This window comes from Charadrius vociferus, unplaced genomic scaffold (genome assembly GCF_000708025.1).
Source record: "Charadrius vociferus isolate BGI_N301 unplaced genomic scaffold, ASM70802v2 scaffold61, whole genome shotgun sequence".
Lineage (NCBI taxonomy): Eukaryota > Metazoa > Chordata > Aves > Charadriiformes > Charadriidae > Charadrius > Charadrius vociferus.
Genome location: NW_009646945.1, coordinates 3,342,856 through 3,360,162, shown reverse-complemented (window position 1 = coordinate 3,360,162; position 17,307 = coordinate 3,342,856). Strand labels below are relative to the sequence as shown.

General features: G+C 38.2%; 1 protein-coding gene across 1 annotated transcript in view; it reads right to left on the bottom strand.

Moving 5' to 3' along the window:
* PARD3 (par-3 family cell polarity regulator) overlaps positions 1-17,307 on the bottom strand; it is a 480,197-nt gene that overhangs the window by 183,587 nt on the left and 279,303 nt on the right. Inside the window, exons 14-16 of the mRNA XM_009895122.1 lie at positions 15,757-15,896; positions 14,093-14,221; positions 9,857-9,895 (exon numbers count right to left, since the gene is read on the bottom strand). Of these exons, the coding sequence (XP_009893424.1) occupies positions 9,857-9,895; positions 14,093-14,221; positions 15,757-15,896 (308 nt within the window). The remainder of the gene's footprint in view (positions 1-9,856; positions 9,896-14,092; positions 14,222-15,756; positions 15,897-17,307) is intronic.

Here is a 17,307-nt window from a genome sequence, read left to right as displayed (position 1 = left end):
TTTGATATCCCACAATTTTTCCTAAGAATAGTTAGGAGAAAAATGTGGCCTTCAAGAGTAACTGAACCATTAAGATTCAAGGACTACGGATATGAAAGTACCGACTCTAACATTTGTGCCACACCATGGCACCAAAGAAGGTTTTACTATATATGACATATTGAATACAACTTCACACGTACAAACCTTAGAACAGAACTACATAGTGATCAGGAACTTCTAAACACGTCATAAAGGGGCCATCCTCAGAGAAATAAGCAGGAAGATTTTAGCCTCATACCATCATAACATTTTAAACCAAAGTTGTAAAAACAAAAAACAAACAAAAAGACAACAAAACTTCAGATTGGCTGAATCCTTTGTTCCCCAAAGACCTTTAGAGAGTACAGAAGCACTGCATGTGCAGTGACTCTCCCCAATCAATTAAATATCAGCTATTGCAAAAAAAGTAATTTGCACTGAAATTGTGTTAAACATTAAGTATCTAAATGTAACAAACCATAGAAATTCCCTGATACGTCTATGAGGCAGCATAAAAATGCACAAAAATTTAAAATGCAGCATTTGAAAATTTCAACTGAGAACACAATCACTTCCTAATTGCAATAACTTCCATTTGATCTTGATATACTCTAAATTAACAGCTTTGCTATGTCAATCAAACACCTCAACACCATTTTCATGATTAGTTGATCTGTGGGAGAAATTTATTCCTTCATATACTTTGACAGGCCAGCAGTAAACATGGAAGCAAAATTATGTTCTGTGAACCCTGAACAGCAAAAATCAACTCCCTTAAGATTTTTCACACACTATGTCCAAAACAATTAACAACAGAACAATATTCTGTTCAGACAGAGTCTGCTGAAGAAAAGGTCATCTGAAATGACTTCAGCTGGATGAATGAACCTGCTCAAGTATGTAATTTGCAATAAAAATTCGATTGATGATAAAATATGTAGGTGACTTTTTTTTGCTTCAAATTCATACTTAGTATCAATTTATACTAAATGACATTTGAGATAAGTTATTCATTTTTGAAATACAACATAAATACATTGTAAATTTAAAGGTAAACTTCCTGACTAAGTTTGCTCAAACTTACGGCTGTGCATACAGAGGGAGATTTAAAAAAGCCATTGGATAAACAGGAGGAAATTATTTTTCTCTTCTATGTAACATCGGTTTCTGATCTGATCATAAAACCTGATTTAATTTTATAAACAACATTAAAATGGATCTTGACACTAAAAGTGCAATAAGTTTATTTCATCATGTTACTAACAGCATCTCCTCTTTATCCTTTTATGCTCTAAATACGACAAAGAAATTTCTTGCTTGGGACTTCCTCCATTTATAAAATCTCATCAGGGTTCAGCTGGTGAGTAAGCAGCATGAGACGGGTAAAAAAAGAAAACCAACAGCAAAGAAAAACCTCCTCCCACCTAACGGAGGAAGCAATTTTCAATCAAGCTGGGACAAGTTTCCGAAGTGGCTCGCTGCAGCTACAAATCTGGCTGCATTCTCTCCAGCGAAGTTCATTCTCTTGCAAGCTTAGACATGCTGTCTTCTCAGCAGCTATTAAGTCACTGAAACCTGTCTGCAAGTTACTTTGTGATTACGTACAGAGAAAAGAAGTAAGTTAATCGTGAGACTCTCGCAAAAATCCGGTGCACTCCTGTTTTCCTTCACCGAAGCAATGTTTCACAGCTCTGTATCCCCACTTTTAGAGGGTAACCTGTATGTCCAAGTTTTGCATGTAACACGCATGAAAACGTTTACAGGGCTCTTGTATGCACACGCATATGCATGTACATATACAAACACACCCTTCGTATACGATGATGAAATTCGCATAATAGATTATGTAACTACAGCACAAACCCTACCTAACGCCTCCAACGGCCCCATCTACACTATTCACTCTACCTGCTCCCAAATCCTGGTGTGTCCAGCCTCCTAACATCACAGCCCTAAGCCTGTTAGCCTCTGTTTAATTACTATTTTGTTCATCTATCAACCTTTTGCCTCACAAATGCATCTTCTCTCTTTCGAATTTGTTCAGACTGAAAATCTCAAGTTCTTGAAAGACAAGTTTGAAGTCTCACAGACATTAAGAGCCTACCAGGTCTAGGAAGCATAGGAGAGCAAAGTAGAAGAACTGGAACTGGCAAAATCCCACGTTTAGTCATTTGGTCCCAATAATGGGGAATTCCAACCCAACATGATAGCCTTTTCCAGGATACTTTCAATCTTTAGAAGATTTTAATAGAGAATTCATTATTCTTTCTCACAAGGCACCTGTGATGCTAAGAAATCCTAACTCCTATACATTGGGAAACCAATAAAATTTGTCTTAGCACTATTACAACTAAACAGAACTCTTATTTTAAAACACACATGATACACGCAACAGAGAGCAGATTTCAGTTAGCTATTGTGCAAAAACGTTCTTGATATCAGAGATGACCCAAATTGTTTTATCTTTCAAGTTAGGTGGGTGACATTGCTGTCGTATCAGGTCAGCTTCTAAACTGAGATACACCGAAAGATGATGACTCTCACTTTTATCATATGCCATCACATATACAAATGCAGAACACGTAAATCGAGCAGCTCTAAGGAAGCAAAACAGCATCTGTGGTCAACAACAGTTTCGTGGGGGGTGATGTTTAGTATTTATGAAAATGTAGATCTATTACTGCTGGAGGTACTGAAAACAGAGCAATGTAGGTGGTCTGCAACACACCCCTCCAACTTCAGCCGAGGCCTCTCCTGAGGAGGAGTAACTGAGAGCTGATGCGTCCTGCCGTGGGTAGGCATTAAAGATAAATGCAACTACAGCAGCTCATTCAGATTTAAAACTGGACCTCCGGCAGAGAAAAGCCTGCCTACTGATCCAAAAGTGACACACACACTCCAACCTGGTTTCCCCCTGAAATACAACAAGGCCTTTTATCTTTTTGTTATCTTTTTTAATCAAACAATCATGTGTTGCATTACAGGTTATAAGGGCCTAAAGTGTGTGCTTACCTAGTTGTAAAATTATATAGGGCTTAAGCCAACTAAACAACTAGAATTTTTATGCTTGCTTTCTTTTATCTAACTCTTCCTAGGTTAAGTATTTTAATATCTCCCATATGTTAGATAAACACTAATGAATCTTATTTGCACGTATACACTGAGACTCATTATTCATATTAGCTAAGTTAATATGTCACATCTGGCAAAGACTGCACTCTTGTTCAAATCAAACAGCAGCTGCTAAATATCAAAAACTACGTTTGAATTCTGAGATTTTATGGGAAATGTGGTCTGCTTTAATTTTAATCCCATCAAGGAAAAGTTTTTTTGCATATTATATATGGATTAACTTTGGTACGTATTTATACGCAGAAATGATAGCTCATGGGAACACCGCAAAACAGGCTCGTTGTTACATTTCCAGTTGTGTCCCTTTTAAGGATTTAATTTAATATCAAAAAACATATTCCACATTCAAAAAATGTCTTCAGCTTAATGGTTTTGATGGATTAAAAAATGGTTTTGGAAAAAAATAATGTTTTCCAAAGCACAAAAATTCTAGCATGTGATTTTCATTTAGTATGAAGAGCAAAGCTTTGCAAATGCCCATGTTTAAATACATCCACATGTTTGTTATTCATCTCTATAGGAAGGCCATTGCTTGTCTCTGCTAACATTATTCTCCCTAATGCTAACACTCTGACGTGGGCTGTCGCAGAAACTGGTTTAAGCAGTTGATATTCTACGTTTAAAGTCAACTGATCAGACCGCTAAAAATAATTTCTTGGTTATGCATCTCAGAACTTCCCACAGGGACTAGTCTGCTGCTGTTACCATAATGACTGTGCTTCATTCAGGCCAACATATCCTGTTCCAAACTGTTGCTCCTACTCAAACTTTGTGGTCCTACTATATGTTCTGAAACAAATACACGATTGTAATGCTAACCCCATTTCTTCACAAGATGCTTATCCCAGAGAAGCGAAAACCAAGGGATTAGATGCACAGCAGGTGTCTGCTGTGCCACAGAAGTCTATAAAGCTACAGCTCTCTGCACTATCCCTTCTTCAAGAAAAACTTCAATGCCCAACACACTAATGACACAGCTCCCTGAAAATCTTTATACTTCTCTCACTGACCTGTTGGCTGTACAAGACCTGAAAGACTAAAGAAACAGATAGAGAGTGTCTGGGAAAGCCAGACAGAAAAACAAAGTTGAAAGGGAAATAATGCCTTTGTAGGAGTCCATGGCAAGAAACACGTTCCACATGAGGCAGGGTCTGTACGGGGCACCGGGACTGACCTGTGTCTCACTCCTACTCCTGCTGCAGACTTTCAGGCAACCGCGGCAAACCGCTTCAGCTCACTATTTTCCCTGGACTTAATAGCAAGGAAGAATCAACACCAAGAGTCTAAAGCCAACAGTGCAGTAAAAAAAGCTTTGCACACAAATGAGTTTTCAGAGGTTTAAATAGTAATCTTAAGGAACAATGTGAACTTTGCACTTACCCAAATTAGGTCAAGTGTTTGAAAGAACCTGATGACCCTATTGCCTGTGCTCGCAGAGGACCTGGAGGCCTCTTTCAGCCTCACACCCTATATCTGATGTTTGAGCTGTAAATGTCCTACACAGTCAACTCATATTATCCAAAATAAAGTAAGGCTGGTATGTAGGAAATAGTGTAATAATGGTGAATAATGACGTGCTGCTTCAGTGTGGCTTCAGAATGACTGCAACGATGGCACCGAGACGATCCTCTTACAGAACCTGAGTGCAGGGACGCATACGTTGCCTTCCATGAAACTGGCAATTGGCCAGCAAGTGTTATCAATGCAAGCGTTGAGAAAACAGCTAGAGCTGCCACACGGTGCTGCACAGAGCCAGCCTGGGTGTGCCACACCGCAGCCCAGGTCAATCACCAGCAGATGATGGAGTCAAACCTATGAGCCTAAGGGTCAGTCCCAAGCACAGTATTACACGGAAGTCTATGCGGATTACCATTGAACGTTCCAAGAAATTCAGAGTACTCAAAGAGCATTCATAAACACAGTCACTCAACTGTTGTAATTATTCACTGGGAATTAACGACTCAGCTCTACTCATTAATGCCCCAGCAAATGCTATTCAATACTAGAGTACCTGTGTGGTAAAAGACTGTAAACACAACGGTACCCTGCAGAAGATCACACATTCAATACTCTTTCTTTCATATGGCCAGTGATCTGTTTCTTATGTCACATCTTTATTAAGAATATAATCTCAAACCACTCAAAATAGCACCAAAAAAGGCTTTTAAAACATTGTAATCACCCTTGTGCCTCGCACCATTAGAAGATAAAAAAAGTATAAAAATAATCAGCATCAGTTATTAACACCAAGGAGGAAAAAGCAGCATCAGCTTAATCACCAGTCAAACCTCTCTTCTTTTGATAAAATCATTCTGTATCTAATGATAGCACTGCTGGTGGTATAGGCTGATATCAGTCATTGTATGATCCTGGCTCAATTTTTAGACATTTGGATCACCTATTGCAGCAATGGAAATCGATGAAACTCTAAGCTGTTCTCCATAGAAGGTTCTGTGTGAAGGAGGAGTTGCATCACACAAATGATACAAAGCTGTTATAAAAGCTGAAGTTCCATGTAAGTGACTAAGTATCTTGAAGTAATACAAAGAGCTTTTTACCAAAAGTAAAAAACAAACACGTTTGGACACACGTGCTCAGATCACTGCCATCTTAAAGCTCAACTATGACAGTGCTTTGGTCCCCACATTAAGCTCCAAGAATTTTCCACCTATTAATCAATATAAATTATGTCTTTCTAAGCATTTGCTAGTATATCGCTCATATTCATAACACAAAAAGTTGCAAACAAAAAGTGTACAAAAATAATTATGCATTAGTTCTTACAAAATGCCTCTGACCACAGTAGTATCACTCCATCCTGCAGGTGATGAATTCTTGCATAAAAAGTGCAGCTAGCTAACTTACTCAGAATCACACAGAAAAGTCTACATCAAGAACAGCAATTGAACCCAAAAATGCTGATAGGTTTAGCCATGACATTATCCTTGGATTCTGAAAAAACACGGCGATGAAAAAGAAATTTAGATAATATCAGGAGTATCAGATGTTCAAGTTCAGAAGAAAATAAAAAGCAATCCCATTTGCAATTTCTATCAGGGCTGCTAAACATTTATATATTGTTCCAACACACCAACCGCTCTAGTTATGTCACTGTTACGAATCCTACACTCGCTAAAATTCATAACATTCTGCTCACTTACAGCAATTTGACAGAAAAACAAATGAGAACCCGCTCTTGTTATGTCACTGTTACGAATCCTACACTCGCTAAAATTCATAACATTCTGCTCACTTACAGCAATTTGACAGAAAAACAAATGAGAACAGAAAACTGAAGCTTTCCCGTGCTGCTGAGTGCAACAATCATGAAATGAAATCCTGAATCCTAACTTTGAATCTCTTTTTACCAATAGACAACACTCCCTAGAAAATACTTACATATACGATAATTATTATTTTTCTAGCATTATGCTTACATGAAAGTTAACTTGTGGGTTCTGAATTCAGAAAACAAACAGTGAATGACAATTGTAAAAGCAAAATATTACTGAAACACTATTGACTTTCAAAGAGTATGAGGAAAAATTAATTGGCAGATGTTTTACATAGCATAATTAACAGTTCATTTCAATGCTCTGTAACAAGATTAAGATAATTATGCTTAGAAACAGAAATGTAATAATGATAAATTACTAGTTTTCATATTACGGTCAATCTCCTACATTCCAAATAATCACCATGTTTAGAAATAGGTGCATCTGTTCTGTGTTGTCATCAGCTATACAAATGGCACAAACTCGTGGCTGGGTGAAAGAGTCTTTCAACCAAGATACAGGAGATTTCCCTGCTTCAGGAGAAAAAGGAGCGCCTGTTCCGTTCGTCAGCAAAACAGAAGGTGAAAACAGCAGTACTGTTTTCACTAGGGCACAGTTACTGGATAGAGCTGAAGATGCTTTAGCAATTTGCATTTCTTATGGATAACTAGAGAGCGAAGCTTAAATTCTGCGAGCTTAGCAAGTTACAAAAACTCCTCATATGGAAGTTTAAGAATGAGAATATGAGAATCTGTATTCTGTGATGGTGTGCAAAATATGAAGTCATATGCTTTCCTATATGGGTAGTAAGAAATAACTCTCTCTCAAGGATTTAAGGCCACAAAGAAATTAAGAAAAAAATATTTTTAAAGGTTTTCTTTTATTACATCTGTGAAGACTAACTACTGCATCCAAATGTCACAATATTAATGTAAACCATTTCAAAGGAACACTTCCATAAATGTAACCCCTGAGTGTTAATAATGTTTTGATAAATTAGGCTTTATATTTTGGGGTCTACATATAAATTTTATTTCAGGCCTTCCATTTTCAAGGGTTTTGGTTTTTTTCTTAATTTCAATGGCGCTTTTTTTTTTTATTTCCCCACAAAGACAACAACAAAAAACCCCACAACCATTTTGCTTTTAAATTAAAACCAGACTTATATTTCACCTCTCTCTCATTTCTATAGCTTCACTGCTTTCATCATCCTTTTTTTGTTGTTGGTTTTTTTTTTGCTTTGCTTTCTACTATCAAGTCCTTGACACTTAGAGACTAAAACCTCACAACTAACAGCACAAAGATCAGAGCAGGCACAGAAACAGAAATTGCAAGATTAGAAATCTCAAAGACCTGAAAAGTAGACAGAGGAGGAATAAATAGGGATTGAGGCAGAACCAAGGAGAATAAAGGAAAGCAATGAAAAATACTTTAAAAAATAATAATAAAAAAGTCACAGTGTGTGACTGTATTATTAATGTGCAGCTGAGGTAAATTAGTTTTGTAGAACTGGAGTATCACACTTATCCAAAGCGAAGCAGATTGGAAGAAGTGCAAAAGCATTGTGCATTATAATCACCCACTGGCACCTTACACATTTAGTCCATTTTTTATTCCCACCCCGGAGCAGGCAAATGTAAAAGAGATCTTGATCACTGCTGCTCTGAGCCTTCAAAGAAATAACAAAAAAAATCCACCCCATAATGAATGAAAAACCCAAGACATTGCGCAAAAAACATTTTTGTATTGACCAGCTTTCTCACTTCATTCCCTCACTAACCAAGTACATCTCCACATGTTTCCCAATTCACTTCCTTATTTCCAAAGCTTGCTAGGGCTTTATGACTGGTTTTACCGAAATCCCTAACTACCCATATACTTCCTGTCCCTTCTTGCATAATCCCCTGGTTAACAAGCAATTTTTAGCTCACATCTACAGAAAACAACGGAGATCTCCTTATTTTCCTTTGGTTTTTTCCTAGATTAAGTCAGGAAGCTGATCAGAAAAATCACTGAGAGAAGATTTCACCATGGAATTTGGTACAAAACATTAATTTTGCAACAGTTGAGCAATTGCTTTATATAAACACCCTATAGGCAACCTGCCCAATCTTAATGAGGTTTTGGGGCAGAATTTCAACTCCTAAAGCCAGGACACTTTTATAAGACTGCACCCACAAATGATTTCCAACTGTATTCAATTACAGGCAGAAGTACTGTCCTGGGCTTTGATCTTTGATCTCCTTACATCAACAGTACGTGGTAAGAAACTATGAAGATAAAAACATACGTTCACTAACAAGATGTACTAAAAAGATACTGCGAGGCATGCCTGAAACAACGATACACCCATGATTTTGCAGAGCCCTTATGCAGATGACTTTCAGACTAGAAGGACATCAAAAGACAGAGTGATAAAAGTGAATATTGCTACATTCAACCCAAACACCCATTTTAGCAGTTACATTCCATTGGCCTGAAACATTAGTAGGATCAACCAATGTACACTTGACTACCTCACTGAGATGGCTCTTACATGTCTTTACTTCATCTTGACTTTCTTTTTATCCCCGACACCATCTCACCATTGCTGGTAAGGCATTCTGAATCATCCAGACAAGCTTTTTTGGTTTTTCAGCAGCCTAACTAATTTTAAATCCCAGCACGAATCCTCTTAATTCTTCCATAATCTAATTTATTATTTAATTTTGAAATAGGTACCTAATTGAATGGAGCTTCTTGAAGTACGATTTTAACTAAATAACAGTATACCTTTAAGGTAATATATTATTGCTATATCTTCTGTTAATATCTTCTAAAATAAACCTTTTATTTTAGAAAAAAAATTACTTATATTAGTGTAATGTGTATTAAGACTGATTGTGCTCCACTGACTAAAATGAGGTACATAAACAGTATACAATGTCAATATACAGCCTCACTGACAGATCACATACAAACCTGTAACAGTCTTTAAAGGGTTAAACTTGATACTACTTCCCTATAATTTCTTAAAAATAACTAACAAACAATGGTTTGTCATGAGGATACAAGTGAGACTTAAATCCAAACTGCCTAATTTCTGCGTTTGTATCTCAGGTTTCAGTCATATAATCATGTTTTAAATAATTAGTTTCAACAAGTAACCCAAACTAAGTCTACTCTTATCATTCCAACTTTAGGCCTTTGGCTGTGCATAAAAGTTGTAATTTCAAATAGCACTCAAATGTACATAATAATTGAATTGCATGTAATATTCAAACAGTATTTGAAATTACATTCAAAAACACACTTAAAATGTAAAGCTAGAGAGAGCCATCTACAGTATATAAGGTGAAAGGAGGATCTGTGAATCTTTGATGGAGAAGTGTCATATCAATTTAAAAACATTTGGGAGTCTTCCAGTATGGAAAAGACAAAGCTCTTACCGTTTCCTTTGGAATTTGTGACTGGTTTTGTTCTGCATTCTAAAGGAAGTAAAAAAAAAAAATAAGAACACAACTACATACGACATATACTATCTATCAGCAGGGGGATAAACAAAGAGCTCTAATTCTGACGTGAAATGGTAACGTAAAAATGAAAGGTGTTCATCATACTCCCCGATTCAAATTTGTCTAAATTGGCACTAAATGAGAGGTGAAGAAAAATACCCTCCAGTGATCTCAGGCCAGTAGACCTGACTTTATCTGGTTATGAGGGAGGCAGCTGTCTGGCCAAGGAAGGATCACAGCTGCTTGCACCATTTTCTGGCTGGTGGAACATTCTAGTTCAGGGATGTTCTCCCCTGGCCTTTCCCTTCTGTTTTGAAGTTTTCAAAGAACGACTTCAGCAGTCCAGATGAACCCTTCCAAATATTTTAAATAAGTATCTATTTTTTAAAACATCTATTCTCATTTTAACAAGGGTTTTCCCTTTATGAGTGTGCTTAGATGAACCATAACTACCCAGGACAGGAGGGTACTTTCAGTCCACCACAGATGGGACCCTCCTGTGGGTCCTTGGGACCTTGCCTTCCTCACATAAGGCACATAAGGCAAACATGCATCATTGGACTACCTTTCTGCATCCTCCAACCAATTCTGAAAACACACATAAGGAACTATTACTCTTCCGAGCCCACGTGTACCCATATTAAAACCCCTCTGAGCACCCAGGAGGCACCTTGCTGGAGGCTGGATGATCACTTTTGGGCTAACCAGCTATTTCTTTCCATTCAGCTGGGCCAAAATGAAATGCCAGGGTTTACTGGACTTTTTTAGTTTGGGCTGTTTTGCAGGAGATTCAAATGATTAGGCACGAAAATGTAGTGGCAAAGCAGTAACACAAACATCCAATTAGCTTTAACCTGCAGCCAGCAACCAGTCAGAAAAAAAATGAAGGAGCCAACTACCATACACATGTAAAGGACCTACGTGTACCGTACCAATGGGTATATTAACTTGTAGGGTACTGGAGACTAACTGCCAGATAATCTCTGCTGATACTGAGAATATAGCTCAACAGCTAAATAAGTCAATCCTTCAGTGGATTCACATAGTCCGTAGCAGGCTCTAAGAAAAACCTTCACAGCAAGTTACATTCGGCTGTGTGAGGTAACCACAGTGTTACAGGAGCTCTACTTAACCAGAGTAATCCTCACCCCTTTCATAAATGGAGGAGAAGGGAGGGAAGATTACTAAAAGACAAATCTGCCTCTCACACTGTTGCAGACAAGCCCTAATATATTACCTATCTGGCATTAGGTAACTCTGGAAGTAATAAAATGCCTGGTATTCTGGAGAAGCATAATCATTCTTCCAGATTTCCCTGGTCAGAAAAGTTAACTCCTGCCAATTTGATTTTCACAGAATCACGGAATTTTCAGAGTTGGAAGGGACCTCTAGAGATCATCTAGTCCAATCCTGCTAAAGCAGGATTGCCTAGAGCACATTACTCAGGACTGCATCCAGGCGGGTCTTGAAAATCTCCAGAGAAGAGGACTCCACAACCTCCCTGGGCAGCCTGTGCCACTGCTCTGTCACCCTAACCGTAAAGACGTTTCTCCTTGTATTTGAACGGAACTTCCTATGCTCCAACTTGTGCCCGTTGTCCCCCGTCCTGTCACTGGGAACCACTGAAAAGAGTCTGGCTCCATCCTCCTTCAACCCACCCTTTAGATACTTGTACACAAGTATTCCTTGCTTCCATGTTTTACTCACTTTGACCATGATCTGCTGCACTGGATGATGGCTCGCCATCACACACACCCCTCCTAACCTGACCACACAAGCTACGAAGATCCCACACTAACCTAAACGGGCTCAGCTTAACATTCCCGTTAAGTTTTAGATACAGCTACACATTCTCGTAGGTCCCTTCCAGACAATAACAGCAACATACATCAAAGACATTAAACTTCACCACTCTCCTGAAAGTTTATTATCTTCATTTTACTCATAAAGAAAGCTAAGGGTAAGTAACTTTTCAAAAGACATTCAACAAACCATAACCCAAAACATAAAATCTAAACACCTCTTTTATTAGGATTACTATCTGTACAAATGTTGGCAAATATAAAATGGTTTTAATACTGAGTGCTCCTCAGTAAGCAACAGTCCTGCCCTTTATGAGATGGACAGTATCAAATAACATGCTTTTCTGCATACGGTTTCTGAGACATCTCTCATTCTGTTAATATTTAAAGCATACAAATATAGAAAGTATGACAGAAATCAGGGAAGGATGCAATGACAAATTGTTCCTAAACAGCCAAAGAAGGTTTGCACGTGAAAAAGATGAACTGACATGATTTCAGATCGTTCCCCACCCTCCTTCATTATTAATTTTCTTTTCTTTTTTTTTTTTTACATAAAGCTAGTAAAAGTCAATGAGAGGAGCCAGTTTAAAAGACTTTTTTTTATCTTCTGGGATTACTTCTTACCAGAGAAGAAAGAACAGCCCTTTTAGTTCCACACCTTCCCCAGCAATTCTGCTCCTGCTCTTTGACAGCTGTCAGCAGAGCACACCTAACAGTTCTCCATGGCAAAATGCAAACAAACAAATCCTCAAATCCTTACGCAACAGAGGATCATCACACACATGTACTGTCAGATCCTCGCAATATCATCTGCTCAACTGGAGCTGCAGAAACATACACCAGTTTCAGATCTGATCTCTGACTACATAGCGCTACCTGCCACAGCCAGGACGAGATCTGGCTTCCCTGTGCTGGTGTTTGCCAAAATAGCTGAGAGAGTATCGCCCGAGCAGCAGCAGGGAGGCTACTGAGGTTGAACCCATTTAAAGGGGGTACTTTGCCGTTATTTTTAAAACTACATCAAGTATTACTATTAAATCTCTGCATTACTCACATCATATCTTTGTTTACAATTATTTAAACAAAATATCTTGTTAAATTATGCATTAAAACTTCCTCATTTTACTATAGAAATAATATACACAAAATTAAGACATTTTCTTACTTCTAAGTTTATTTAGAAAAGTTAAAAAGCATTTGCATTCACCTTTACGTAAAATAGCAATACTGTGCAAATTACATCATAGGAACTTATAAACAGACTGCTTTCACAGTTCCAGTAATAAAGTAGGGCATAATATGATCTCAAATTGTTCATTTCTCTTCATTTTATGACAACGTCCACTTTAGTACCTGAAGTCATGTTCCAAGAATATTAAGGTAAAAGTGTGGTTCGTTTACAACCTTCCCTGCCACTTAGACTTACTAGGTTTAATTGTAGTTTTGAAAAGTAAAAGGCTAATGTTGGATATCTTGAAACAGCCAAACAAAAATTCATTCTCTTTGTATTCAAAATGACACAAATCCAACAGAAAAATGAAGCAATTAATTCATCATACTTATATTTGTTACTTATATTTTTCTATCTTCTCACGATAATGCAGCCAAATAAGTTATTTTTAGAGCTATGTATAGCTATGATAATACAAATAATAAATAAATTCAGCAGTTTAATTGAATACAGAACAAAGTAAGACTGCTACATTCACAGTCTACCTTTTCATAACAGAAATTATCTTGAATAATTATCAGAGAAATATCTGTATACACTATGCAAGTGGAGCAGGTACAGTGTGAAACATCATTTTATTTCCATTTCATGTAACTTCCTCAGAAACATTTTCTGAATTACCCTGCTAAATTAATAACTGCAGGGTTTCCATTCCACAGAGATTTCATTTATATTCAAAAAAGGCTACTATTTCTTATATATTCCACTTTTTGATAGAAAGGTATTGACATATCCTGTTTTAGAATAGTATTATATGCTCTGAAATATTTTAGTGAGCAGGCAGTGGGACAAATGGCAGGCTTTCAAACATAGATTTGCCCATATGAAAGGTATGAAATAATCTACTTGTCTGCATGCATCCAAATAAAGTCCATCCAATAGCATCTTCTATAATAAACATTTTCACTCAAAATAAAACTCTCACTTATACATTATGAACAAATACTTAATTCCAACAGCAGATCTCAAAGAGAATAAAAAACATTCATGTAAAATGTTCTAAATAAAGCAAAATAGCTGGGTTTTTTTTTTCTTATATTCAGTGCTGGCCATGCATGTTTACTAGCAGGTGACAAGATCAAATCATTTGCTCCTACTCATCTAAATCTCTTAGCTGCTCTCTATTTTACGCACCAGTTCCCTTGGATGGAATGTTTCTTCCTGTCGAAAAATCAGAAGGCCGACGGTCCCTCCCATCTTGGTGCTTCGCAGCAAGGACACAACTTCTTCTTGAGTTTTGCCTGTTAAATCAACTCCATTTACCTGTAACAATGGAAATATTAGAAATTGGTAAGACTCCAAAAGAGGAAAAGCAGTAGAAATTCATACCAAAATGTCACGTCAATCGTATGGTACGGTATTAGAAAAACCTCACCAAAGCAATCTGCTTACTGGTTCAGTACAGCTTCCATTTAATAGAACTAAATAAACATGCATTCTTTACATACAAATACAAATAAGAAGCAAGGTCGCAATACTTTCTTCCTCTTTAGCAGCAACTGTATACTCCAGTATACTCTAAAGCCAACTAATTGCATTTACCAATAGTTTTTACGAGAATTTCTGCATAAAAATCCTTTGGCAAAATGAATGTGTGATCCAAAAGTGGTTCGGTTTCCAGGTGTCTTGGTGTTATACATATCTTCCAAATATACCTTGCACAATAAGTTGTGTCAAAAGTAGAAAACAATTTTTTTTCCCAAAAATAACTTTGGAGCAGTTACTCATTTTGCCTTTGTTCAGTGGTCGAACCCCTCAGCTTCCATGTATAGACAGGTATGGAACACATACTGTTAAATTTCCCACTCTATGAGCTAACTTGAGTAAGGGAGAAGCCAGAGAAAGACAGGGTATTCTCAGGCTTGCCTGTTCAGAAATATTTTGGAAATGTAAGGCAAATCAGCTAACGGTGTTAAGCAAGAGAGCATGGTGCTCAGAAGAAGTCAGCAAACCATCTTCTTTTCCCTCCTAAGTGGTCACAGCTCACACAGCTGCGATGCCGTAACTGTTGTCTTAAATGCTTCTCAGTCCCCTTCAACCCAAGTCATCTGGGTTACCTTGAATTACAGCAATTACAGAAGGCTATCCTCCAGCAGCAATTCAAGCTGACTTTGCCAATTTTGCAGTAAAGTGAAGTTAGGGCACTGAGAGGCAGTTACAGTCTCAGCTGTACCTCCACTGTCATTTGGCTTTGGGACGGTAATGAAGAGCTGTGGGTGGTACCATCTTATATCACTCCAGCTGGATTTGCAGGAAGATCTCTGCTGTGTGCCTATCTAAGAGACATTTAATTCCCTTGAGGACATCGTCCCTTCAGGAGGGAAGTGACCTTGATTCTCTGTAGCACCACCCTCCTCTTATATTGTGCCTTTAAGCTAATTCACTAAACCTTTCCGGGTTTTGTCTTCCATACTTGGCAACATCTTCAATAATTTCTGGTCTGTCTCTCCATGCTGGTTTAATGACCCTTATTAGGTGACAATTACTGTGTTTCAACTTGTTCCTAAACAGCCATGCAAGACTACGGCACTATATTCACATAAGGACAGGTAAACTCATGTTTTCCTAGTATGCCTGGGTCCAGCTCTTAAAACAGTTATGTACTGAAAATGCACAGCCCTTGATCTGTTATCTAACAAAAAAAAAAAAAACCCAAAGCCAAAAAAAATTAGAGAAAAAAGGCAAAAAAGAAGAGGGAAATATTTTCCTATAACATAAACAACTAAGGGCTTTTGGAAGCGAACTATTGGATGGGCTCACGCCAAATCACAGACAAACAACATGTTATACTTCATCACCTCAATTAATCGGTCTCCAGCTTTTAGTCTCCCATCTTGAATAGCTGCACCTCTCGGAAGGATGTTTTTCACATAAATTGGAGCAGAGCCACCAATTGGGACATCTCTTGAAGTAATGCTAAACCCCAAGCCTTCTGTACCTGCACAAAGAATGTAGAATATTACTTGTTAAAATGCACATTTTGTATTACATGTTATTTTTAGCCAGTCGAACGTATGTATGCCTCACTGATACAATCCATGAAAGTACATATATAAGACGTAAGAATTACTGCATGGCAAAAAAAGCCAAAAAAAAAAAAAAAAGCATATATAGGAACACTATAGCTGAAGCACTGAGTCTTGGCACAGGTGGCTCAGCAGGCCCTCCTTGCAGCTTGCTGTTCTGATGATTTTCCAAGTCATTGCCATATTTCCAACTTTCTATTTCAGATGAACTGAGTGACAAGGAATCAGAACAAAGCATATCTGATACCCTTCCACTGCCTTCCCCCTTGTCAATCTGGATCTCATCAATGATCCTTTCTTTCTCTTTTTGCGACTCTTTCAGCAATGTCAGTCAGCTGACACTGCTGGCCACGGGGCTTTGTCAGCTCACTTATGGACACCGGCAGGTGACAGGCAGAACCAGAGCTCAGTGGTTTCATTTCTTCTGCTCCGAGGGACCTCAGGCTGTTTTCTGTCACCACCTCCTCCACCCCGGGGCTTCACCTTGTCTTTCGCCGGGTCCTAGCCCACCCTCTGCTGCGCAGGCCGGGACCAGAGCCAGGCAGCCACGTCTGAGGTCCTGCTGTGCAGCCAGGTGACTGACCACATGTGGCTAAGATCGACCGAAGCAAAACAGAGATGTTTAAGATGACCTACAGAAATGTACAGCTTCCACTTGAAACATCTCAGAGGTTGTCAAGATACGTCTACAGTTCAAGCTGACTAGCTAGGCATACACATGCCCAACCTACATTTAATCTGACCTACTAAGGCAACCCGGCAGTTCGGACTTGGCACTATCAGGTATGGTCCCTAAAAGCTGCACAACGCACACCTTTGCATAAAACCACAGGGACAGACAAAAGCTGAACTTTTATGCAACAGTCCTCAGCTTCGAGCCCTGGGAAGTTGAGCACCACCTGTGTGAAAAACACACAACCATATAACCATTTGAGGTTAAAGCCTGAATTAATTTCTGTCTTACTATTCCCCATGTTCATTAGGTGAGTCTGCTTTTTAACTGAGCAGGTTGATATTCACACATGTGAAAAGGAAGCAGGACTCCAATACAGTCAGTATCAGTCTACATGCAGATTTCTGAAATCTGCACAAATACATTTGATTAAAATTTAGTACAATGTATTTTGTTATCAAGATGGTAACCATGTTAAGAAGTAAGCTGACACAGGTGACAGGGCTGGGAGGGATACAACATTTTAAAGTCTTAATCTTGAAATATCTAAGTCCTCATGTACCCACAGCAAGTGCATGCAGCTCCTATCATTCAGGAAATTTGGATAAATTCCTCTAGGCTAACTATTGTGAGACAAACTCCTTCCTGAT